Source organism: Bidens hawaiensis, unplaced genomic scaffold (assembly GCF_021521415.1).
Source record: "Bidens hawaiensis isolate Kalapana, Puna unplaced genomic scaffold, B.hawaiensis_p1.1 tig00010347_1, whole genome shotgun sequence".
NCBI classification, from domain to species: Eukaryota; Viridiplantae; Streptophyta; class Magnoliopsida; order Asterales; family Asteraceae; genus Bidens; species Bidens hawaiensis.
The window spans coordinates 486,267-510,478 of NW_027491785.1; the positions used below are offsets into that span (position 1 = coordinate 486,267).

General features: G+C 33.5%; 3 protein-coding genes and 1 pseudogene across 4 annotated transcripts; 1 reads left to right on the top strand and 3 right to left on the bottom strand.

Annotated features, from left to right (window-relative positions):
- The first annotated feature begins 348 nt into the window (after positions 1–348).
- On the top strand, positions 349–3,776 carry LOC143534868 (auxin response factor 6-like). Its single transcript, XM_077029243.1, has 12 exons — positions 349–462; positions 542–640; positions 728–784; positions 861–1,016; positions 1,108–1,192; positions 1,290–1,380; positions 1,450–1,614; positions 1,684–1,806; positions 1,869–2,092; positions 2,172–3,086; positions 3,166–3,349; positions 3,417–3,776. Exons 2-12 carry the CDS (start codon positions 635–637, stop codon positions 3,592–3,594), a joined length of 2,184 nt encoding a protein of 727 aa, XP_076885358.1. The 5' UTR covers positions 349–462; positions 542–634; the 3' UTR covers positions 3,595–3,776.
- Positions 3,777–5,758: 1,982 nt separating this feature from the next.
- LOC143534869 (uncharacterized) lies at positions 5,759–7,975 on the bottom strand. The gene is made up of 4 exons (XM_077029244.1): positions 7,832–7,975; positions 6,239–7,088; positions 6,061–6,142; positions 5,759–5,985 (listed from the first exon to the last, which is right to left on the bottom strand). The coding sequence occupies exons 1-4, from the start codon at positions 7,947–7,949 to the stop codon at positions 5,779–5,781; spliced, it is 1,257 nt and encodes a 418-aa protein (XP_076885359.1). The 5' UTR covers positions 7,950–7,975; the 3' UTR covers positions 5,759–5,778.
- Positions 7,976–12,948: 4,973 nt separating this feature from the next.
- LOC143534848 (2-succinylbenzoate--CoA ligase, chloroplastic/peroxisomal-like) lies at positions 12,949–15,019 on the bottom strand (annotated as a pseudogene). The gene is made up of 9 exons (XR_013135618.1): positions 14,998–15,019; positions 14,730–14,898; positions 14,551–14,649; positions 14,380–14,477; positions 14,101–14,294; positions 13,905–14,032; positions 13,487–13,820; positions 13,195–13,406; positions 12,949–13,126 (listed from the first exon to the last, which is right to left on the bottom strand). The product of XR_013135618.1 is annotated as a 2-succinylbenzoate--CoA ligase, chloroplastic/peroxisomal-like (transcript).
- Positions 15,020–15,987: 968 nt separating this feature from the next.
- On the bottom strand, positions 15,988–18,099 carry LOC143534886 (lysine-specific demethylase JMJ18-like). The gene is made up of 7 exons (XM_077029260.1): positions 18,083–18,099; positions 17,740–17,951; positions 17,600–17,674; positions 17,457–17,534; positions 16,697–17,380; positions 16,441–16,602; positions 15,988–16,365 (listed from the first exon to the last, which is right to left on the bottom strand). Exons 2-7 carry the CDS (start codon positions 17,881–17,883, stop codon positions 15,988–15,990), a joined length of 1,521 nt encoding a protein of 506 aa, XP_076885375.1. The 5' UTR covers positions 17,884–17,951; positions 18,083–18,099.
- Positions 18,100–24,212: the final 6,113 nt, after the last annotated feature.

The window sequence follows — 24,212 nt, forward strand, 5'->3', positions numbered from 1 at the left end:
CTAGTATCTTTGTTGTTTGAAGCTCTGAAAATGAAGCTCTCTACTGTTGCCTGAAGGTTTGTTCTTTTCACTCTTTATCACTTGTATATTTGCAATCATTAGTTATTGGTTTTATCTATTGCTTGTTGTTGGTTTTGATCATATTGCTTAAACTATATTTACCGAATTAGAATTAGAATTAGAACTAGCACTTTCTATTAATAACTCTCGTTTCGATTATATAAGTTTATTCAGAGGTTATAACTTATTAGACACAACAAAGATGTTGAACATCATTGTTACAAATTAACGATTGTTAGTCGCGTTAAAAGTTTTTTTTTTTTTAATAATAATTTGGTTTCGTTTGCAGGGGAAAAAAGATGTTTGAATTCTGAACTTTGGCATGCTTGCGCGGGCCCACTTGTCTCGCTTCCAACCGTTGGAACTCGGGTGGTTTACTTCCCGCAGGGTCATAGTGAGCAGGTTAATTTTAAGTTCTTAACCGGCTTTATATAAATTATTTTGGGCTTGTTTTGGTTATATATAATCGTATGTCATGTAGGTTGCTGCATCAACAAATAAAGAAGTTGATGCGCATACTCCCAATTATCCGAGCTTGCCACCTCAACTCATTTGTCAACTTCACAATGTCACCATGCATGTAAACAAGCTTTTATAAATATAAGTTATAAATTATTTTGTTTCTTTTCTTTATATCTTTGTTGCGTGACTCAAATATTGTCATCAGGCAGATGTGGAGACTGATGAGGTTTACGCTCAAATGACATTGCAACCACTGACCTCCGTATGTTCTTTCCCTATAATCATATTATTTAAAAAAAAACTTATGATACAATCGTGTATTATTGTGATTTAAATAGGACGAGCAAAAAGAGGCGTTCCTTCCCGCGGATTTGGGTGCCCCAAGCAAACAGCCCATGAATTATTTTTGTAAAACGTTAACCGCAAGTGATACTAGCACGCACGGTGGATTCTCGGTTCCTCGTCGTGCAGCCGAGAAAGTGTTTCCTCCGTTGGTAAGCTAGAATACATCCCACTCCTGCACCAAAATTATCATTTTGCAACTCACACTTTGACTAACGTTGACCGATATATTTAAATTTGCAGGACTTTTCACAACAACCTCCGGCTCAAGAACTGATTGCACGAGACTTGCATGATAATGAATGGAAATTTAGACACATATTTCGTGGTATGCTTGTGACTTGATTAGTAAATAAATAGAGTTTTGACATTAATGTTTTGAAAAGTTTATATCTTTAATCTATTTTGTACACTATAAATTTCAGGACAGCCAAAAAGGCATCTTTTAACAACGGGTTGGAGTGTTTATGTAAGTGCAAAAAGACTTGTTGCAGGTGATTCGGTCTTATTCATATGGTAAGAAATTTGTATACATTATAATATCATTTGTTTCACATGAATGAAAATAATTTTATTTTTGCATAGGAATGAGAAAAACCAGTTGCTGTTAGGAATCCGGCGTGCGAACCGACCTCAAACCGTTATGCCTTCTTCGGTTTTATCCAGTGACAGCATGCATCTCGGGCTTCTTGCTGCAGCTGCACATGCTGCAGCCACTAATAGCCGGTTTACCATTTTTTATAATCCAAGGTACATTTTTTAATTAGTTAAGTTATATTCATGAAACTTTAAGTTGACTAAAATCAAGATTCTTTACAGGCAAAGTCCATCAGAATTTGTCATACCACTTGCTAAATATGTTAAGGCTGTGTATCATACGCGTGTTTCTGTCGGCATGCGTTTTCGAATGTTGTTTGAAACTGAAGAATCGAGCGTTCGACGGTATGTTTGAAATTAACTTTTTGAACATGCCTTTTGTTTTACTAAAATTGTACTTGTTTCAGTTATATGGGCACTATTACTGGCATTAGTGACTTGGACCCGGCCCGTTGGCCCAATTCACACTGGCGGTCCGTTAAGGTCGGGTGGGACGAGTCAACAGCTGGAGAAAGACAACCTAGAGTTTCACTTTGGGAGATTGAACCATTAACCACATTCCCAATGTACCCTTCTCAATTCCCCCTCAGGCTTAAACGACCGTGGCCATCGGGGCTTCCATCTTTCGGTGGTAATTTTCTAAACTAAAAACGGGGTTTTTTGGTCATTTGCCATCTTCAAAACTTAATATTGTTACTTGTTTGAATTAGGGATAAAAGAAGAGGACTTAGGAATGAACTTGCCAATGATGTGGCTCCGAGGAGACCCGTGTGACCGTGGGGTCCACTCTCTTAACTTTCAAGGGCTAGGCGGTTCACCATGGCTGCAACCCCGGCTCGATACGGGCATGCTCGATTTGCAAACCGATGCTTACCAAGCAATGGCTGCAGCTGCATTGCAGGAGATGAGGACTATGGATTCTTTAAAACCATCAAACCCGTCACTTCTACAATTTCAACCACGTCAAATGGGCGTAACCGGATCGGTCGCGCTGGGCCCGGCCCAGATGGTACACCAACCGACTTTCATTCCCGAAAACCCGTTCAGTAACCGACAACAAACTTTACTCCCCATGATCTCTCCAATCCAAAACCAAAACTTTTCTAATTCGAGTGGAAATCCCACGGGCCTTTTAGGCCCGTTTTCTCATGATGAAACTTCACATCTTCTTAACATGCCTCGGTCCACATCTATGTTAACTTCCACCGGCTGGCCCGCAAAACGCGTTGCGGTTGACCCACTTCTCGTCTCGGGCTCGTCACAATCTCTTCTTCACCAAGTTGAACAGATGGGCCCACCATCACATGCAAACCTTTCACAAAACACGGTTTTGTTACCGCCTTTCCCTGGACGAGAGTCTTCACTTGATCAAGACCCGAACAATGACCCGCATAGTAATCTTTTATTTGGAGTTAACATAGATAACCCGAATCTTTTTAGTGATGGTGATGCATTGACTATGCCTTTGACTTCTTCCAACTATAATATTAGTAATGCAGGAAACACGTTTTCGGTCAATCCACCAGTTACAGCTTCAAGTTGTCTTGACGGGTCGGGTTTCCTGCAGTCTCCTGAAAACGCGGGTCAAACGAACCCGCCCACTCAGACCTTTGTTCAGGTAAAAATTTTTTTATCACCCAACGATGTTTATAATTCGTGTATGGTTAACCGATGTGTGTTTTCGGTATTTTTTAATAGGTTTATAAAACGGGGTGTTCGGGTTGTCACTCGATATAGGCAAACTCAGCGGTTATGATGAGCTGAGAAATGAAATCGGTCAAATGTTTGGTCTCGAAAGCCAACTCGATGACCCGTTAAGATCAGGCTGGCAGCTTGTATTTGTTGACCGGGAGAATAATGTTCGTCTCCTCGGTGACGATCCTTGGCCGTAAGTTATCTAATTCTTAATCCCAAAAAACTTCGGGCCCGTTTTGACAGAATATGTTTTTGTCTAGGGATTTTGTGAGCAAAGTTTGGTGCATTAAAGTACTGTCGTCGCAAGAGGTTCAGCAGACGGAGGGTCTTGACCCGGTTCAGATACAGGAACCCTCGGACAGTAGCTATACTCTGAACAGGCAAGAGTCTATGAACCTGAGCAATGGGGTCACACCGGTCGGTTCGCTTGAATTCTGAACCAAGTTCATGGTAGGATTTTATGGTTATATTATATGTAATGTTACTTAAGAGGCACTTAAGGTAGGTAAGTTGGTTGGTTATGAGCTTTAGGTACTTATGAACACGAATCTGTAATTAATATGATCTTATGTATGCGGATTATACACCGGACTTGAGGTTATGTATTATATGTTTCCCTACTAAGTGTTTTATGTGCTTAACTGGTTGTCGTTACAGGTGGTCGTAAACTGTTTAAGATATGAACGGTTCGGTTTACAGTTTGGTTTTGTAGTTTGGCGGTTTAATGTTTTAGTCCGGTTTGAAACTTTGAATTGGTTGTTTAACCTTTGTTTTAGTCCGGTTTGAAACATGTATTATAAGCATGTTTTATCATTTTAAAAATTTAGATAAAAAATGATGATTAATCAACTAAATATATATTTCAATTACCTAATTGACAAACACAAATTAGTTAAAAATTTTACTCTAGCTAGACAGAACTAGACTAGTTTATTTTGTTGTATAAAACTAAATAAGTGAGATAAGATCCAAAATCATCATATTATAATGATTGTGCTAAACTTTAATATTCACTTTATTAATGTATGTTAGTCTTTTAAGGAACTTTTAAAAACCTTTAGGAGTAATCAGTCATCTATCATCTATGTTAACATATTCCCTTAAAATTACTTAAGGAGTTATAGCTGTAAAGACAAGTGTAATAGAAACTTAAAAGGAATGACAGGGTAAAAAAATTTAATTACATACATCTTACTATATACTATTAAAGCAATACAAAATATACACATGTCCTTCAACCAGATGTCCACATAGGCTTACAAATCATCCGGTTTCCATCTATATAATTGCCACATCAACTAATTGATATTTTCTATAATCATGATCTTACTAATTAATGTTTTCCACAATCATAACTAACTATTTGCTTTCAAATGATTTAAAAACCGATTTTGACCACAATTAATTATTTTTAACTGATTTTGTATTCCCTTTTTTAGTATGACTATTATTTTAACAATTCAGTTATTTGTATATTTATAACGTTTCTCATTCAACCATTTATACATATGTTTCCTACATACTGTGATTTTGTAGAGAACACGGTAAAAAATTCTTATGATATCTACATATATATGACGCCTGAAATATTTTCCACCCGTGTGTAACACGGGCCAATATCCTAGTACATAAATAATACATTAGATAATAAAAAATAATAAAAATACAAAATACTTTTTATAGGCATTGTCCTAGACTTTAATACATTACATCTTTGTTTTAACTAGGAATTAGTTTGGATGTACTCTACATCTACACACCACTTAAAACAAATATAGTTTTTATTGAGTACATATTAATAGTTTAAGGATCAAGAACATGTGAGAATTATTTGAAAATTGATAATCATTTTAGACTATAAAAAATCAAAAAATAAAAAAAATCATGAACAAAAATACACAAAAATGAAAAAAGTAAAAAAACCAAAAGTCTTATTTATCATCCCGGTTTCATAAAAAAACGTCTCGGTTTAGCTAAATTATACATATATGTATAATATGTACATACATATCTTTTATACACACATGTACTGTTTGATGTAAATGATTTTGTACGTATATGTACATTACGTAACTAGAGATTAAATGAAATTATACACATATTAAACCGGAATAAGATATAAGAATTTTTATTTTTTTACTTTTAAAAAAATTTTGTTTTATATATTTTTGAGGTTGTTTTAGTGATACAAAATGATTCTCAAGGTTAGGTTTTTTATTAGGATCCTTACCTAATAGTTTAATATTACTTATATTTATATAAATAATATTAGGTATAAATGATTTCCAAGATTTTATTCTAAAAATGTAAGGTACTAGTCAAAGGGTAATGCAAGCAGTCAACAAAGGAATTTCCTAGAAAGTACAACCCACATGCTTCCCATTTCTTGACTTTGACCACCACCTCACAGGACCATCCTAATTACCTACTCAACAATAATAATAATAATAATAATAATAATAATAATAATAATAATAATAATAATAATAATAATAATAATAATAAAATAAAAAAACAAATAATAAAAATTATTGGGCCACTGGCAACAAATCCAAACAATAAATTAAGCAGATATCAAACACCATAAACCACCAAACCAAACTAATTACATATCATTAAATTTCATGACCAACCACAACAACTGTTAGGAGACGATGGCGGTATGCGCCCCGTCTGTCGAATGTACTCCGCCTGTGCTGCTGCCCGTGCTGCGTGCCTGCTTTTCGCGGTTTCAGCTGCAGCCCGTTTCGCTTCGGACTTTTGCTTTGCTAGTGCAATCTTTTTTAACATCTTTGCTTGAGCATTTGCTCTTTTTTGTTCAACTTCAACCTAAACATATATAACCATGATTATAATATTATATTAATTAAAATTTTAACAAGAAAAATCATAATATTAAATTACCTCTATTCTTTTCATTTCAGCTTCAAGTTTTGCCTTTTGCTGACTCTCCCAAGCTTGGATTTTAATCTCTTCGCGCATGAATCTAAACGTAAAAAAAGTTAACTAAACGGTTAAACATATACAACCGGATAAAACTAAAGAAATTTAATAAAGCGAGTTAAAACTTAAAAAGTAATACTTTGCATTATGTTTGGCCTTTTCAGCATCTTCCCACGCAGCAGCCCGTTTCTCATATTCAATCCTTAACGCGTCCTCTTCCCGCTTGTCGTTTTCAAAACCCGACACTTTTTCCATATCTTCTTTGCTCGCCCACGCAGCTATGTTCGTCTTCCCTAGCTGCATACCAAGCTGCAAAATCTCCTTGCGCGTTCTAAGTTTGACTTCTTGCTCGGTCAACTCTTTTGGGGTCTTTGAATCTTCGTTAACCGTGGGCCCGCTTCTTTTAGGTGAAGACGGAATTGAAGAACTTGGACTACGAAGCGGGGTTGTGGCCCCCACGGGCGTGGAAGTCATTGACGGTTCTTGACTTGGTATCGGTGTCATTTCCGTTCCCAAGTCTCTCATTGACACAGATCTTACTTCAGGACATTGATCAGTTGACCCACTCGTTTCATTAGTTTGACCCAATAAGTCAACTCGTTTAACCGAGCTAATAGATTCAGAATAACTTCTAATCCCATTCACTATTCCTTGGTTTTGTATACCGTTTTTCGAACTATGATTATGAACATTTTGCTTATTAATAATCCACTTTTCAGCATCATTCCATTTCGAAGACATGGGCCTTAACAATGACCTTGAAATAGCGTTGTGAGTCGATCTTTCGTGTTTATGAAACTCGAAGCTAGATGAACTAGCATTACTATCATAATCAAGATTATCATCTTCTAATGATCTTACAGGATGAACTGAACTCGAACTACTACAATCCGGCTTTTGAAACTGATGGGCTTTCACACGATCCTCTTTCGTATGATCTTTAACTTGCTCGTTATCGAATGTCAACAATGAAATCCCCATGCTAGAAGCTGCAGTTTTAGGACCACAAATCCACAATCATAATCCAAAAACTTGATATAAAACATGTCAATATCATTATTATTTTTACTTTTTTTAAATTCAATTGGGACCAAAAACATTATTGATTTACTCGTTTACACATGAGTAAAAGCATATCTTTGTCTTGCTAAAGAAAGAACATCTTTGGGGTAAAAACTTACTTTACTAAAAGGTGAATGTGACATCAATCCATAATGTTTTATTCCGGTACCGACTAGGGATTAATCAGATTGGAAATTTTATGTGCAATTTTTTAAACGTGCGTGTGTATATATATATATATATATTACAATTTTGAAAAATTACACATAAATGCTGACATAAATACTTCAAATGTAGCCAGTTAAAAGTAAACATAACAAACAATGACAAAACCAAGATCCGACTGCCTTTGAAAATAAATAAATAAATAAAATATTAAAAAAGTTTAATTTTTTTGACCGGTCTGACCGAAATGTCACCGATTAGCAAAAAATTAATCAGTAGTGACCGGTTTAACCGCAAGAAAAGATTTTTGGAAAATAATAATAATAATAATAATAATAATAATAATAATAATAATAATCAGTTACTTAAATCTAAGATTTATTTAACACATGATGATCTAAACACTAAAACAAATCATAATCTATGGAAGCAAAATATATAAGGTTAATTTCAAGTTTGAAACAATATTGAAAATGAATAATAAAAAAACATAAAACAGGCATACCTTGTTCTTGATTAGAATCAGAAGCTAATAAACAGTTGTTAACAAACTCTGTATCATGTTGAACTTTACAAGGAGATGTTCTTGCTGCATCTTTTTTCTTTTGTCCAGTCAGCTTCATCCTCAACTTACTAGGAGATATTATTCCAACCTATATATGATAATATAATATTCAAATCCACAACACAAAAATAATATTATTAACAAGTTTATAAATGTTGAGTGAATCATATTACTGTATATATGTTGCGTGTAAATGGAAACAATGACAGAGATTCTACTGGTTTTGCTGTATACTGTATACATACATACATATATATAAATATATATAATATTTATTTACTGGTATATTTGCAGAATAGTAAAAACAAGAAGATGAACAGGGGTAATGAATAAATAATTAATAACCTGAGGAGGCTTGTGACTGTGAATCCTTTCGTACTCCATTAGATTCTGTGAAATGAACAGTGAGCTAACAAGCTATAATATAGGAGAGAAGAAGATGAAGAAATAATAATAATATGCTGTGAAACTTTGTAGATGAAAGCTGACAGGAATCACCGATTATTAAAACTTATGTGACGTTTGCAATCTTTTTTTTTATTTTACCCTTTGATATAAGTTGATATATCATTTTATGTTTATTATTTATTTATTTATATCTTTGTTTATTAAGGAAAAATTTACAAGTATTAGACATCTATGGTATTAGACGATACTCGTCCCATTAACATGAAATACACATACTCATTTACCTAAACTATACATGTTAACATTTTATTTTTATTTTTATTTGGACTTGGATTATAGAATAGTATACCAATATAATACTTTTTAGTTTTATATTTCTCATTTGTTTAATAAGACATATATCCGAAAATCCTAACATGTAATATGTAATAAAATGGTAGGTATGTCTGGTATGCCGATACCTAATGGATAGTTGAAGGGTATTAGGTCATGTATGAAACACGGTTCACAACCAATTATGAAATTAGAGTCTATACTCTCTAATAAAATGCTACAAGTTTTGTCATTTGTCACTTCATTAAACCTCACAATTTTTAATAAATTTATAATAGTAAAATAATAGCTATCACTCTTAAAGTTTATGCTTCAAAATTTGTTAATTTAATATTTATTTCCTATTTTTTATTCAAACATTTGATAGGTCTTTCTTTTCTGGAGTAAGAAATCCAATTTGAGCGTCGCGTCGATTACTTAGCTTGGGTTAACTTTAGAGCTCCGCTTACTCATATGATGCGTGGGAAGAAAGAGATTGGTTGGTGTTGGCTTATGCCCCTATTGAGTAAGATTGCTCGCTAGTTGCCATCAGTTCAATCACTGAAATCAGTGAAATCTAGAAATCAGTCTCATTTCACCATTAGAGAGAATCCACTTTATCCATTTCAATCTCTGTCATCGAAGGAAAAAGGGCTAGCATCATTTCTCCATTGGGGAGATACCAATTATACAACGAATGTATTAATATGTTTAACGGGTTTATTGTTTCTTGTATACTGATTATTTATTAAATATTGTATTTTCAAGAACTACTCGTGTAGTACACGGGCCTCAAACTAGTTACCAAATATAAATGAATTAAGTAATGTAAAAATAAGATTAAAAAAATCGATGAGAAAACCAATATACGGGTTTGTTGTTTTATTCAGTATTAACCATAACTTTCACACTCTTTTAAGTTTATATGACGAATATGAAATATTCACGTTTCAATTTTTGACTAGTGGTATCTAAAATTATGTTTTGTCACTTTTAAGCATACAAATATTATAAACAAAAAAAATAATAATATAAAGATGATCAAAATCAAACTATTGAAGATTTATAAATACGATTTTCGTGTATTTTAGACCATGTGTTGTGAAGCCTTTAACCATCCTCTCAACCACAACAATAGTTTTCTAACGGGGTCGATTCTTGAATCGACGGTATCAATTTAAAACGGGAGATTTGAGTTCTAAATAATTTAAAATTTAATAATTGTATATAACATATACACACAATTTAAACCAAAAGATAAAAATATTTATCAATAATGGAGACGAATTCATATGGAGAAAAGATTCAACTCTTCGTTTATTTTTATAATATGTTCATTGATTGTTACATTAATCTTCTACATGTAAATCTCATAATTCTTCAACGCGAAGTAAAAGAAGACCTTTACGGTTTTGTTCATTTATACATATGCACTTGTTCATTTACATACGTGCAAAGTATATCTACATTAAAATCATACGTTGCTTCTTTCTCTCAGATTTTATGTCGAGTCTTTGACCTTGCCCGTAGATGTTCAAGAGATGTCCGTTGAGAATAGTTATGTATAACATTTTTAGTTAATTAATTAGTCAAATTTGATATTGTTTTGAAGCTACTGAAAAGTATTCAACTTCGTATCATGAGACTACAAGAATAAATAAATTAAGTGTTTCATTGTACTTTATTCTACATTTTCATTTCAACTATAAGAAATGAAATTAGATTTGACATAAAGGGTAATAAAAGAATAACAATTTGATAGCTGTGACACGGGGTTTGAATTTTGAAATAAGAGCATCCATACCAAAAACATGTTTTTAAAGCATGTACCTACCATATGCATTAAATCTCAAATTACAAATTAGCATAGTTGGCAAATGTTGACCGGGTTAAGTATGAGGCAAGAAGAACTTACCATGGTTCGAACCACGTGTATTTTGCAGTAACCTTATGGGGTACCTAGTTCGTTTCCAATAAGTATATGCAACTAACAGGAGAGAACATAACTGTTATAGGATTCGAACTCGTGTAAGATAGGTTGTATATGACTGGTAAGCCTTTCAGAGTCCCCCAACAACTACTTGCATTAACGTTATTAAAATAAAATAAAAATACTATACAGATTTATTTTGCTCATCGAGTGTCATCTTATTCACATCTACTTTTTGATTCTAATAAGAGTTAATGCCCATTTTCGTCTCTGTGGTTTGCTACTTTCGCCACTTCAGTCCAAAGTTTGAAATTGTCAATTTAGTCCTTATAGTTTTAAATCTTAGCCAATTACGCCCCATCCGTCTAACGGCATCCAGCTATGCCGTTAGTTTAAGGGGTATTTTCGTCTTTCTTCTTTTTATTTTCATTTTCATCCCTGTGGTTTATTGCTTTTGCCACTTCAGTCCAAAGTTTGAAAATTTGTCAATTTAATGTTCAATTTATTTATTTATTTATTTAATGAATGCATAAAGTTAGGGTTTAGAGATTAACATATCGTAACAATAACGAAAATCTGGGTCAAAATCAACTATTATACATCATTCAAAGAAATGATTTTTAGTTTTTTCTATACAACTCGGTTTCAGGGAATTATCTTGATCACTTTACCATTGAGTTCCACCATAAGGGAGAGTTTAGGAAATGTCTAGAAACTAAATACGAGGGGGGTACGATTACTGTTGTCAACAGAGTAAATGCACACCTGTATTGGAGGTTGCTCTATGATTTTGGGCTTGGGTTATGCTCTTCAGGGTTATAGACAAAAAAAAATAATAATAAACTGAATTAAACCAAACATTAAATTGACAAATTTTCAAATTTTGGACTGAAGTGGCAAAAGTATCAAACCACATGGACTAAAATGACCATCTACTCAAAATAAAAAGAAGAAAGACAAAAATACCCTTAAACTAACGACATAGCAGGATGCCGTTAGACGGATGGGATATAATTGGCTAATATTTAAAACTATGAAGACTAAATTGACAAAATTTCAAACTTTGAACTGAAGTGGTGAAAGTAGCAAACCACAGGGACAGAATTGGCCATTAACTCTTCTAATAAAGTAAGAAACATTTAAGAATATATGAAGATATACATATTGAAATCAAATTAACCATTTTATTTTTGAAATAGGCTACTTGCAACGTTTTTTAACAAATATATGTTCTCCATAAACTTGTAATCGAACCAAATATATGCTCTTAAACCGATTAAACAAAAAACCGAACCTAACCAAAATCATTAAAACCGAATTGAATTATATAACCGGTTTTCGATTTGGTATGTAACAAAAGCCGAATTGGGTTTTCAGTTCCAAAATTATCATTTCAGTTTAAACCAAACTCGTATATACAATTATTTATGTCCCATATAGTTTTAACATCATCATAGAGGTGTACAAAACCGGTTTTAAATCCAAACCGAACCGGTTTATAAACTGAACCGGTTTGGTCAACGACGGGTCAAAACCGGTTTGACTCAAACCGGTTTGGTTTATGGACCAGTTTAGAAGCAAGAAAGGCCAGCCCAGTCAAGTCGGTTGGGTCCGGTTTATAAACCGGTTTTACCGGTTTTGAACAGGTTTTTCTCAAACCGGTTTGGTAGATTTTAAGAGGAACCGGTCCTGAAACTGGTGGTTTGGGTCGGTTTGAGAACCGGTTTGGGTGAAACCGGTTTTAAACCGAAACCGGTTCGGTTCAGTTTGCCTAAAACCGGTCCCAAACCGGTTTTAACATGATGATGATCATGTTAAATTTTAAACAATTTCTGTGTAGCCCAATAGGCCAGATTGTATGTTCAGCCTATTACAACCTAGCCCAATACCATATTTTATTTTTATTAATCACAGCATCATTACCATATTCTCATTTCAGGTCAAATCTAATCAACTGAACTAGCATTTTTTTCTTTTGGTTCAGTATCATATTCGGTTTTGGTTCTTTTGAAAAACCCGAAAACAGTATAGTTTTCAGTCTCACCTAGCAGCTACACCCTGCATATTAGTTGACAAAGATTACAATAAATGGGTTGATATAAAATTATCTAACTTCAAACATATCATATGAGTAAATGCAACTAATTTTAATAAGGTGCAAATGTATCAGAAGGTAACCATAACAAATTCAAAATGCATACATAAACAAATTACAATTTAAAAAGGAATAGACAAAAGTTCTTGTGGGTCGGTCTTGCCCAATCAGTTCTGACCCGTTGCCCGACCCGTTAATTTTCCACCTCTATACATGCATAAATCGTCCCAAAATTGAACCTGTTCATTTCATGGAACTATATATTAGTCAAATATCATCTTAATTTATGCAAAAAAAAAAGAAAGAAAAAAAAACAGTTAAGCATGACATATTTACCTCAATCCAAGCATAGATTTCATTTTATAAACTGCTTGATATTAACTTCAAGTGAAGCATAACTTCACTTTTGAGTTGATCTCTTCTCAATTTCCCACTTGTTGTCAATGGGAATTTATTATTCCATCTTATAAATTTTTTAGGAACTTTGAACCTGAAATTGTATAAAAGAAATGAATATTAAACACGACAACTTTGATATAATTATATAACGATTTATACCCGGTCAAGTTATTCGTTCTACAAAACTGCTGGAGTGTTTCACTGGATATGCATTGTATAGCCGAGTGGTCTGAACATGAACCCGAACCTGACCATGTCCAGTTGTGGTTCAGCTGAACGCAAGCAACCACCACTTCGGTCAAACGGTTGTCTGGAAGCCCGATGACTGCAGTCGCAGATATTCCAGGATGTTTTAATATTACACTTTCTACCTACATTATTAACACACAAGTTCTACATATTAACAACGCTTGTCAAATCATCATTCTTAATTTGGAGATGCTTACCTTACCTCTTCAGGATAAATGTTTTTTCGCCTCCACTTTTGATACGCCCTTTCATGCGCCCAATGAGCCATAAATTGCCATCATGGTCTATCCGCCCGATATCACCAGTTTCATGCCACCCATGACTTTCTTTCATTTGAACTTGGTTCCAATATCCAATCATCATGTGGGGCCCGCGTGTTAATATTTCTCCAACATCAGTTGAATCCTCACTTTTGATCTTTAACTCCACATGTGGTGCAGCCTTTCCAACACAAATACCAATCTTTTCAACAGTTATTTGCTTTGTAGGATCGTTAAGGGTCATAAACGTTAAAGACGAACAACCCTCCGTCATCCCTTCAATACAAAGGAGTTAACTTTACAATTCACATATAATTTGGAGGAAAACCGAAGAAAATAGAAATATGAACATATACAAACCATAAGCTGTGAAAAGTCTAGCATTAGAAAAAATGCCAGTAGCATCTTTGATTTGGCTGGTTGAAAGACTGCCACCGCCATTCAGAATCTTTTTAACCATGGGGAACTCTTTTCGTGTATATTTGGCCCTGAAAATCTGATATAAGATTAATATGATACTTTTAACTAAACGTTAACATGTATTCATAAAATACACCTGACTAAAGAGATTATATCAGACATAATTGTGGGAACCGTTATGAAAGAAGTCACATGATACTTTTCAATAGCTTCAAGAGCCGAGTTAGCTTCAAATTTCGGCATCAAGACGTGACATCCTCCCACCATTAACATGGATAAAGCTGATGACAGCCCACCAACGTGGCCTAATGGAGCAGTATGCAGATACACCTGTGTATTTATTTAAACATCAAACTTACTTCCACAAAATGGTATTTTGCACATCAAGTTGAAGGGTAAATATGCAAATTAGTACATCATCCTTGTTATAACCGATAGTCACGATTTTGGCTAGTGATTGTATGATTAAAGCTGAATGGCTTAACATGACACCCTTTGGCTTCCCAGTAGTCCCTAAAACAAGAATATGTTCAAATCGGTTTGTTCATATGAGAGAAAACGAAAACCATGCTCCAAAACCGAGTACCTGAAGTGAAGCATACTATAGCTACTCCATCACAATTTGAAGTGTAGTTGAATGAATGAGGTCTTGGAGAAGGTATTTTAAGCTTACAGGTAGTTAAAACTGTAAAAGTAAGGCATGGTATAACTAACTACTTGAACTTATATAAGTTATGATATTATTATACTTAACAAGTGACATACTGTTTTCTGTAGAGCTGTATCTGTTATCAGCGTCCATGAGAACATGCCATCTTAGGGAAGGAATAGAATGAGCTTGGAAATCCGAATGCCAATTTGGGGCATGCTCACTGTCGGACACCAACATGATCGGTTTCACATCTTTCATTGCTAATAATGCTTCCTCCAAGCTCTAAGATGTGCAATAGGTGGTGAAATCGTACAAAAAAGACTATACATATCAGTTGACATTAAATGAAACAAATCATGGAATCTGGTTAATTTTACTTACCCACCGGTAGTTAAGGGTTGCAGCTATTTGTTAATCAGTACAAAATCAAGAACAAGAAATTAAGAGGAAGCAACATTGATTATTCTTATTGAAAAGTGAAGTGAAAAGTGAATACAAGAACACAAGACCAAATTCAGTTCTTATACTCTAACCTAACAAGTAGAACTGAATAACAGAAAAAATATTACACTCTAGTCCCTGAATGTTTAACACTGTAACAAACTAACTGAACTAGTACGTTTATCTTTGGAATTATGTCATAATTAGTCCCTTGACTTCTAACAATCTCCCCTCTAATTCCAAAGTTCCTGCAAGTCCATAACTCCCAGTAGCTGCCTCATTTCAAGAAACTTCAACCTTGGTAAAGCTTTTGTTAGCACATCTGCTCTTTGCATGTTCCCACTTACAAAGTCAACAACAATTTGACCATTCTCTATACACTCTCTTATAAAGTGATATCTTGTGTTTATATGCTTAGATCTTCCATGAAAAACAGGATTTTTTATAAGTGCTATGGCAGATTTATTATCCACCATTAAAGTGACAACCTTTTGCTTGGTTCCTATAATCTCTTCTAGCAGCCCATGTAACCTCACCGCCTGACAGGCTGTTGTTGTCGCTGCCATAAATTCAGCTTCACAACTAGACAATGCTACAGTTTGTTGCTTTTGTGAACACCAAGATATTAAAGAACCATTATAGTAAAAGACATTACCAGAAGTGCTTTTACCATCATCACTGTTTGTTAAATGATTGCTGTCACTATAACCAACAAGATCATCTCCATCTTTTCTTGAATACATGATTCCAAACTGTATTGTACCTTTCACATATCTGATTAGTTGTTTCACTGCTTTAAAATGTTCCATCCTAGGCTCTTGCATAAACCTGCTAAGATACCCTACCTCTCAAGTCTCGCCTGTAATAATAATAAATTATAAATTATTATTCACATAATATTATTATTCTTGACATAAAGTTAAATAATAATCAATCTACCTTAAAAGCATTGGTAAGTATTCCATCCTTCCCACAAACACATTTCCATCTTAAACGCTCGGGATTTTGATTATTAGACACCGAAAGCTCACGAAGAGCCATGATTGCTTCACGGGCTGATGCTAGTAGCAACTTATCATGTGATATAGATGTCTTGCGACGCTGCTGACTGTACATCTTAACTGCCACTTGTCCATGTTGTAGCCAATCAACGGGCGCCACGTTGACAGCCTCTGCACAATTGAACCCACAATTGAATCCTGCATGATACGCTCTCGGGAACGTTACAATAAACTCTCCAGAATGCTGTGAAGCTCGGTAAACTGGCAGCCCTTCAGATTTTAAAACTGTAGGCGACAACTGAGTAACCTGTCACAACACACGCAACTTGTATTAAGTTAAAATAAATAAAAATAATAATTAATATTATTATTATTTGCTTACAAGTTGATGAAGTAAATCCGGTTGCTCCTTGAATAAATCGGGTAGATGCTTCTTCATGGTACGCTCCAGTGCGCCAGCATGGCTTCCGGGTACCCCGTACCATATTTTTGGATCACCCCAATGCATATAGTTTACCGAATAAAGATGATGATCTTCGACATGCTTTTTAATAAACCAAAAAAAAAGAAGCATAAGTCAGTGGTAACATTGCAATAAAAACATATATAATTTAAAGTTATAAAAATTTATAGCTTACCCAACAAAATGAAGAGAAGCACATGCCAACATATAACCACGGCACTAAAACTCTCGAGATATCAGACGCTTCAAACGATAGGACGGACCCAGGTAACCGCGGGAAATTATTTAAATTCCAACCTGATTTCACATACTTGTTTAACTCATTATCATCAACCGATACAGTTTTCGGGAAGCCACTAGAGAATACACCCGTTTCCAAATCCGCTCCATAATACACCTCGACTTCATCCGTTGATTGTTCAATTATTCTCCAATATTCACCCTCGATCTCATCAATCGTGGGTCCCGTCCCCGGGTTTTCATCGCACAACCCGAAATAATGGTCCTTGAACTTGTTTGCAAATTCTTGAAACTCCTCAAATGTAAAGTCGGACCCGGACCGGAACCCGAACTTGTCGTCTTTGTCGGAAGAAGCGTTTGACTCTGTATTCATTCTTCTTGCTGCAGTCTTTGTAGATGTTCTTTTACGTTTTCGCCCTCTACGTTTCTTCATTGGCTCTCGGTTTTGAAGCAAGTCAACTTGTTGAATTCTTGTTGAGATTTTAGCTTCTTGCCAAAATGTTTTCTCGGTTAACGGGCAGGGCGGTTTCCAAGAAGCAGGAGGCACGATTCGACATATACCATAAGATTCTGCCATGGGTTCTATTTTTGATAGATAACCGATTGTATCTTCAAACTCCTATAAAATGAACACATATTTTTAAAAACTATAAATCTATAATATACTAAATCCATTTGTGTGATTTAAATGTTACCTCGACAGTCGGATAAAATACTGGAGCTTCTTCTACATCGGGCCTATAAGCCTCGGATGGATCCCATCTAGCCGTTATCTGCATTAATACAAAAATGAATATTATATCCATTTGTATTATATTATGCAACCATGACTTTTTACCTTTTGATTTCGAGGGCTTCCCAAAGATTCAAGATTCTGATCATCCGATTTCATGGTGTTTTTAGGCGAACGCTCCTACAAAATAATAATCAAATAAGATGCCGAATCAGATGGAAATAAATTTTGATCATAATAAAAACCTTCTTTCGTTTCTCGGGAGTAATTTGTGGTCCAAGGCCCGTTTCAGAGAGTTGATATCGAGATGAGCTTCTACGCGTGAGGATCCGTTTAATCTCCACAGGCTCACATTCATTAACTAATTCTTCATTAATCATTGTTTCCATTGAATAAAACTTGATCAGATTGTTATGTCCTGACAAATAAAAAAGACACAATAATTATAAACATGAAACTTTTGCACAATTTTATAGCAATTTCTAATATATAAAATAAGCCATCATTTGTAAGGATCTAACTTGCAAATTAAACTATCAAAAACCTGAATAAAATCATTTTAGAAGCAGATTGACCTTAGACCGTGACCAGATAATGAATGAGAACTCAATTATGGCATAAAATCCTTTCAATATCGCGTATATGGCATAAAACTAATCTAGATTATATCATAACTTATGATTACATTACTTTCCTCTTATCACAATTCATATAATAAGTTTAATGATAGAAAACATGAATAAATAGGAAATCTTTAAAGGGGCTAACGGCGGACGTATTGTGCATGGAAACCGAGGATTACGTATTTTGTAGTCAAATGACTGATTTACCCTTGAAAACGTCATATCTGCAATGCAGTATGCAATCACATAGCTAAATAATAAATAATAATAAACCGTACGTCTGCCCTAACATGAACGAAAATTGACATGCACATAATTACACCTTTTTAACACAAATCAAAACCAATTTTTAACCAAATGATCAAAAAATCATAATCATGATAAGCTTATAGCTTCAATTTTTACAAACATTAAAACAAAATGACACACGAGACAACCGAAAAATAGCACACGCCTCGGACTGTTAACAAATCATCAAACACGTTCATCAAAAGCCATAATGTAAATAGATATGCACCATTTTAATAAAAAAAATCTCATACCAATTTAGGAGCAGCATATAATGATCATAATAACACAATTACACAAATCCAATAATATACAAAAACAAAAACATGTTTATGTTCATCAAAAGCCATAATGTAAATAGATGTGCACCATTTTAATAAAAAAAATCTCCTACCAATTTAAGAGAAGCAAATAATGATCATTATAACATAATTATATAAATCCAATGATATACAAAAACAAAAACATATAAAAAATCAAGATCTAATTACATTGATTGCAATATATCAATAAAGAAAAGATTAATTCACAGATCTATTTCCAAAATGAGACAAAATCACATATATACTTAACAATCAAGAAACTGTAAATATGCACATAATCTTTATTAAAACTATAGAATTGGAGATAATTGGAACATACCCAGATGACATTATGGATTCAGAATGAAACCCTAATCCCAAATTTGATAAATTTTGAAGAAAAAATGGATTTTTGAAAGATTCAACCTAATCAAGACTGGCAAAACACCAAACACCAAAATAACCCAAAAAGATTAAAAAAAATAAAAAAACAAATCCCAATTCATATAAAAAACTCAAATTTTCCCCATAAAAATCGTTAATTTGACAAAAAGATTAAAAAAGAAACTTAAAAAAAAATAAAAATTATTTTTTTTTTAAAAAATATAAGAAGTGAATTATGTGGGTATTATTATTTATGTGTTTTTAAGGGTGAAAAACAAGAAAAGATGCAAAATTTGATTCCAAGAAAATGAAATCTTGGAAGAATGAAGAAAAAAATATAAAGATTTAATGATGAAGACAAAAGGGTGTTTGTGTTAACTGAAACCAATGAAGCTGAGTTTGAGTTTATATATCTTTCTGCATTGTTGAGCAAGGAATAAGGGGTCCAGCATTTGCTTCTTTATTAATGTTTAATGTTTAATCACCACCGTTCAAACCCGCCTCAATGCATATCTCAATACTATATATAACCCATAGTTTTTTATTTTATTATTGACCTACTTTTTCATTATTATATTGTAATATTATATTACGACTTAAGTTATCTTGTTGTCCGGACCCTTCACCTGTTGGTTTAGTGGTATGGCGTTCCCTTACAAGGTGAAGGTTTAGTGGTATGGTGTTCCCTTACAAATATAAGATCGTGGTTTAAATCCTTGTAAGTGCAAGTTTTGAATATTGTATGATTTTTTTGTTTAATTAATATTAGTTAAAAAAACACAAAAAGAAAAGTAAGATAAACATTTTATTTTTTTCAAGAGATAGAGAAGTTGTAATCATAAAAAACCTCTGCTTAAAGAAATATTTTCTTTAACGTATACATTATAAAATACAGATAGAATAGAGTTCTAGGTATATCAGAAAAAGAGGGTACCAAATTACCAATAATAGTAATAAGCTAATGATATCCATAAGTGATATAACTAGTAATACTAGTAAGGATAATAAAAGAGAAGTGAACGAAAAGTTGAGAAGGATCGCGAACAACCTTGAAAGTACGTAGTAAGTAGTACTGGTGTACGACACCAACGAAGAAATGTATACAAAAAGTATATGGAAAAGTTTTCCAGGAAAATTATGACACTAAAGCAAACTAAACAAATTTATGCGCTTATAAAAATCTCTAACCTTTATCTTGCGTCTTTAGGATATCCTTGGAGATGTACAAGTCAAATAAACTATGCTTAATTTGTGTATTTCAAGTCAGCTTGTGTCTGCTTCTACTCCCCCTACCTTCCGTTGTGAAGGTTTTTATTGTTCTCACCAGTGCATGTCGTTTGTAGACTACTATGCTCGATGAATGGATGATAAACACAAATCGTTCCTCTATCTACACGGTTTTTATAAGGTTTCCACCATTAAAAACGAAAAGAAATATATAAAACTCTTCCTTCCATTTGTGTATTATTCAACATCTCCCAACCCCCAAAATCTTCTAACATGTGCCAGACAGTGTAAAGACACTTATGAATAGGTTGATGATGGTGAGTTTGTAGACTATCGTGTTTGATGGATGTATAGAAGACACGTTTGATAGGTTGACGGACCATGCATAGAAATTGATCTTGACCTAAGTCCAATTGCTCGCGTGCATAATACAAATTCCACAAATAATCAAATCGATCGTTTTCTTTGCTTGTCAGATGGCCTGACAACATACGTGTAACATTAGTTGACAGACCATGCACCGAAACAAGATATAGACATGTTCTAGTGGGTTGTTTCTGCAACCCACATTCAGTGAAGAATAATTGAACATAACCACCAACACATACTCTTCTTCATCAATTACTATTTGATCACCACACCCCTTTATTCACTTATTAATTAGATGGAAAGTTTGATAATAAAAATAGATAAAAACAAATCACATAAGTGGGCATTGGATTTTGATAATGTGCTTATTTTTATAGCAAATCATAACAATAGTCATCATCATCATCATCGTACTCAGTCATCTTTTAGTGTATTATACCTCATAATGTAACACCTAAAATATTTGGAGTTAAATAAATAATAAACATTTACTCTTTAAGAGAAGATTATTGAGGTAACAAAATTCCAAGATATAAAACACAAGGAATTTGACTATTTGAGTCATATATATTGTTAATTGATAGGACTTTAACATGGAAGATCAGCCAAAGTAAGATTGGAGTTGAGGATGCTTTTAATTCTATTATTTTTATCAATAGAGGAGATTAAGAGATAAAGGTGGTTGGGACAAACCCACCCCCACTAAAGACCCACCGATGGTAAAACCCGAACGTTCTTAGGATCGAACCAAAGATCACAAAAATTCTGGTATTCCTTCATTGAGTCACCCATACTCTCCCCAAAGTGTTGTATGTGGGAATCGAACCCGGGTCTCCATTGAGAAACCCTAACCTCCTACCACTACACCACATTTTAAAGTTTAAACCAACTCTTCCCCATGATTTTGAAACAATTATGATTTTTAGTTTTTTGTCATTCCCACTTTGGTGGGATGGTAAGGTAGTTTAGGTGTAAAATAAGATTTCGAGGGTTCAGTCCTTATAGAGTGTAGCATTTAGTCGTTAACAAGATCATAATTCTTTTCATACATTAATATGTTTTTAAACAAAAGTTACACTATATAAAAAGTATTTTATATTTCTTTATTTTGAGTATCGTATTGCTATAATTTTATATAATGTATGTGTTCTCCGTTATATCGTGCGATCACCTCTTTATCATATGTGTATATATATTTATTTATATCTTGTAGACTTATTATAGTCATAAGTCATAACTTGCATAAATCCGATTTGCGTAACTTTATTCTATGATTTAATACGAGAAAGACAAAAAGTACTTTATAATACGAATCTGATTTATGTATCACCAAATATGCTCCAAAATATCCGTATATGGTTTGTCAACTAATTAATTACTTCTTTTTATACTTTCTTCTTCTTCCTATTTTGTCCATAGCTCCCAAAAGCTCTCTCTATATATACTTTTTCTATTGGGAAAGTCCACAAAAATGTCCATTTTTAAGTTTTTAACTAATGATTTCAATAAAGTTCTCATTTGACCAGCAACCACCCGTCAATATACTTAATAAATGATTTATTAAAATGAATAATTTAATTACTAAAAAATAAATGTAAAAAGTGATGATTATGTAACAGTATGATACTCAACTATGATGAATTGATGCTAACATTATTTTTTCCTTAATAAGTATAGATTCACAACCTTTCATTTTAATTTATTTTAAAATACATATACAAATTAATTTTACTAATCTATATATTTTAGAAAATATACAATTACCAATGCATTAATATTCATTATATAATAACTTATAATTTATAAAATTATAATGTTCATTATGTAATTCATATATGTATATTTGACGTTTTCTATATTTTTCACCCGTTTGTTACACGGAACACTAACTTAACAACCACTAAAGAATATTGCTTCCATATGTTTTTTTGAAGTCCACATCCAAACACGTATAAATTGTTTCCTAGTTCTATCTAATTTTTAATCTCACCACCAATTTCTCAAAACAAAATCATTCAACTCATGAAAGTTATTGGCAACTAAAAATAAAAGCTACAAAGAAAATATTAATTGGCCATAATTATCTCATTCTACTATCAATTTATTCATATATCCACATTTTGAGTTTTTTTTTCCTTTCCAAAATGGTGTTGGTGTACACAACTGCATACTATTGCCTTTTGGACTACACAATTGTATTCTATGCCATTTTAAACATGTAAATTTATTTGTGAGCACTTTAAAATCCGGTGTTCTTAATATCATACTTAAGTGACTAAAGTTAATGCACTTACTATGCTTTACATAGCAAAAAATGAAAAAAAGGGCTTGGAGGAGCCGCAACATGAGTACCCTCTATTTACTTGTCTCGCCATACCCAGTATAATTTCATTCATAACATAGCTATCGGTAGGGCATGAGCAGAGTAAAATATAGACAAGTCATAGCTCAGTCTCAAACGATAGAGAGATTGCTTCAAGTAAGACCCCGGCTCCAAAAGGACCAAAACAATCCCTTGACATGCAAAGTATTTTAGAACCATGAAAACATAAAGCAAAAGAAACTAAAAATATGACATCAATAAGCTATTAGTCTCGGTAAAATAGTAAGAACAATATAATAATAACATGAAAAAACTTCATAGCGAGATAAAGACCAGGATAAGACATGAAAAGGCCACCGGCCTAGACAACGCTAATACAAAATTGTATCAGCCCTTACAAGTCTTCAACCTTAATCTTACGTCGTCATGAAATCTTGTCCCCGACTATGTCCTTCGAGAGGTGCAAGTCTGACAAGTCCTACCTAATATGCTCATCCCAAACTAGTTTGGGTCTGCCTCTTCCCTCCCCTCCACAATGAGAGTTTCAACGGCTCTAACAAACGGCGTTGGGTGTCTCCTCTTCATATAGCATGGTCTGTCGAACTATTGATGAGCAAATTCGGTAACAATATCAATTTGGTACCGTCAGTATCGAAACGGAACCAAAGATTTCAGTTTCGGTATCGGTACGGTACCGGTATTTCCCGAATTTTACCTTACATACTGATACCGAACCGGAAATTTCAGTACTGATACCAGGAATTTGCGATTTTCGGAATCGAGATTTTCGTTACCAGTACGCTACCGATCTCATCCCTAGGTCAAACTACAACCATATAAAATTTGCCCATTATTACTATTGATTGGAATTTACTAATTAATTTTATTTTATTGTTTGAACAGAATGTAAGAATCATAATTCTATTTATCAAGATGGTGAAAATCATTGTTTTCAATAATGAAATACTCCGTATCATTTAATGGATATTTAAGAACTTATATCTAAAATATAAAGTCTTCAATTCTAGAAGTAAAGCACTTTCTAAACCAACCACACACAACACTTCAAATGTCAATGTAAGGTTTATTGACCTAAACTATAGTTATCCATTTGGTCATATTTAAACACCTTAAAGTGGATGAAAGTCTTAATTTTCAACCAAACCAGGTCAAATTGATTTAAGACTAAAAACATATTCATG

What these genes read in the sequence shown, in the direction of transcription:
- LOC143534886 (XM_077029260.1), bottom strand. Translation starts at nt 17,883, where the DNA reads ATGGAAACAATGATTAATGAAGAATTAGTTAATGAATGTGAGCCTGTG. An exon ending in GCTTCTCTTCATTTTGTTGG is followed by an intron (nt 16,603 to 16,696) that starts GTAAGCTATAAA and finishes TTTATTAAAAAG; the next exon opens with CATGTCGAAGATCATCATCT. An exon ending in CGGATTTACTTCATCAACTT is followed by an intron (nt 16,366 to 16,440) that starts GTAAGCAAATAA and finishes GTGTTGTGACAG; the next exon opens with GTTACTCAGTTGTCGCCTAC.
- LOC143534868 (XM_077029243.1), top strand. An exon ending in CATTGCAACCACTGACCTCC is followed by an intron (nt 785 to 860) that starts GTATGTTCTTTC and finishes TGATTTAAATAG; the next exon opens with GACGAGCAAAAAGAGGCGTT. An exon ending in ACCATTTTTTATAATCCAAG is followed by an intron (nt 1,615 to 1,683) that starts GTACATTTTTTA and finishes GATTCTTTACAG; the next exon opens with GCAAAGTCCATCAGAATTTG.
- LOC143534869 (XM_077029244.1), bottom strand. Translation starts at nt 7,949, where the DNA reads ATGAAGCTGACTGGACAAAAGAAAAAAGATGCAGCAAGAACATCTCCT. An exon ending in TGATTCTAATCAAGAACAAG is followed by an intron (nt 7,089 to 7,831) that starts GTATGCCTGTTT and finishes CTAAAACTGCAG; the next exon opens with CTTCTAGCATGGGGATTTCA. An exon ending in CTGAAATGAAAAGAATAGAG is followed by an intron (nt 5,986 to 6,060) that starts GTAATTTAATAT and finishes ATATATGTTTAG; the next exon opens with GTTGAAGTTGAACAAAAAAG.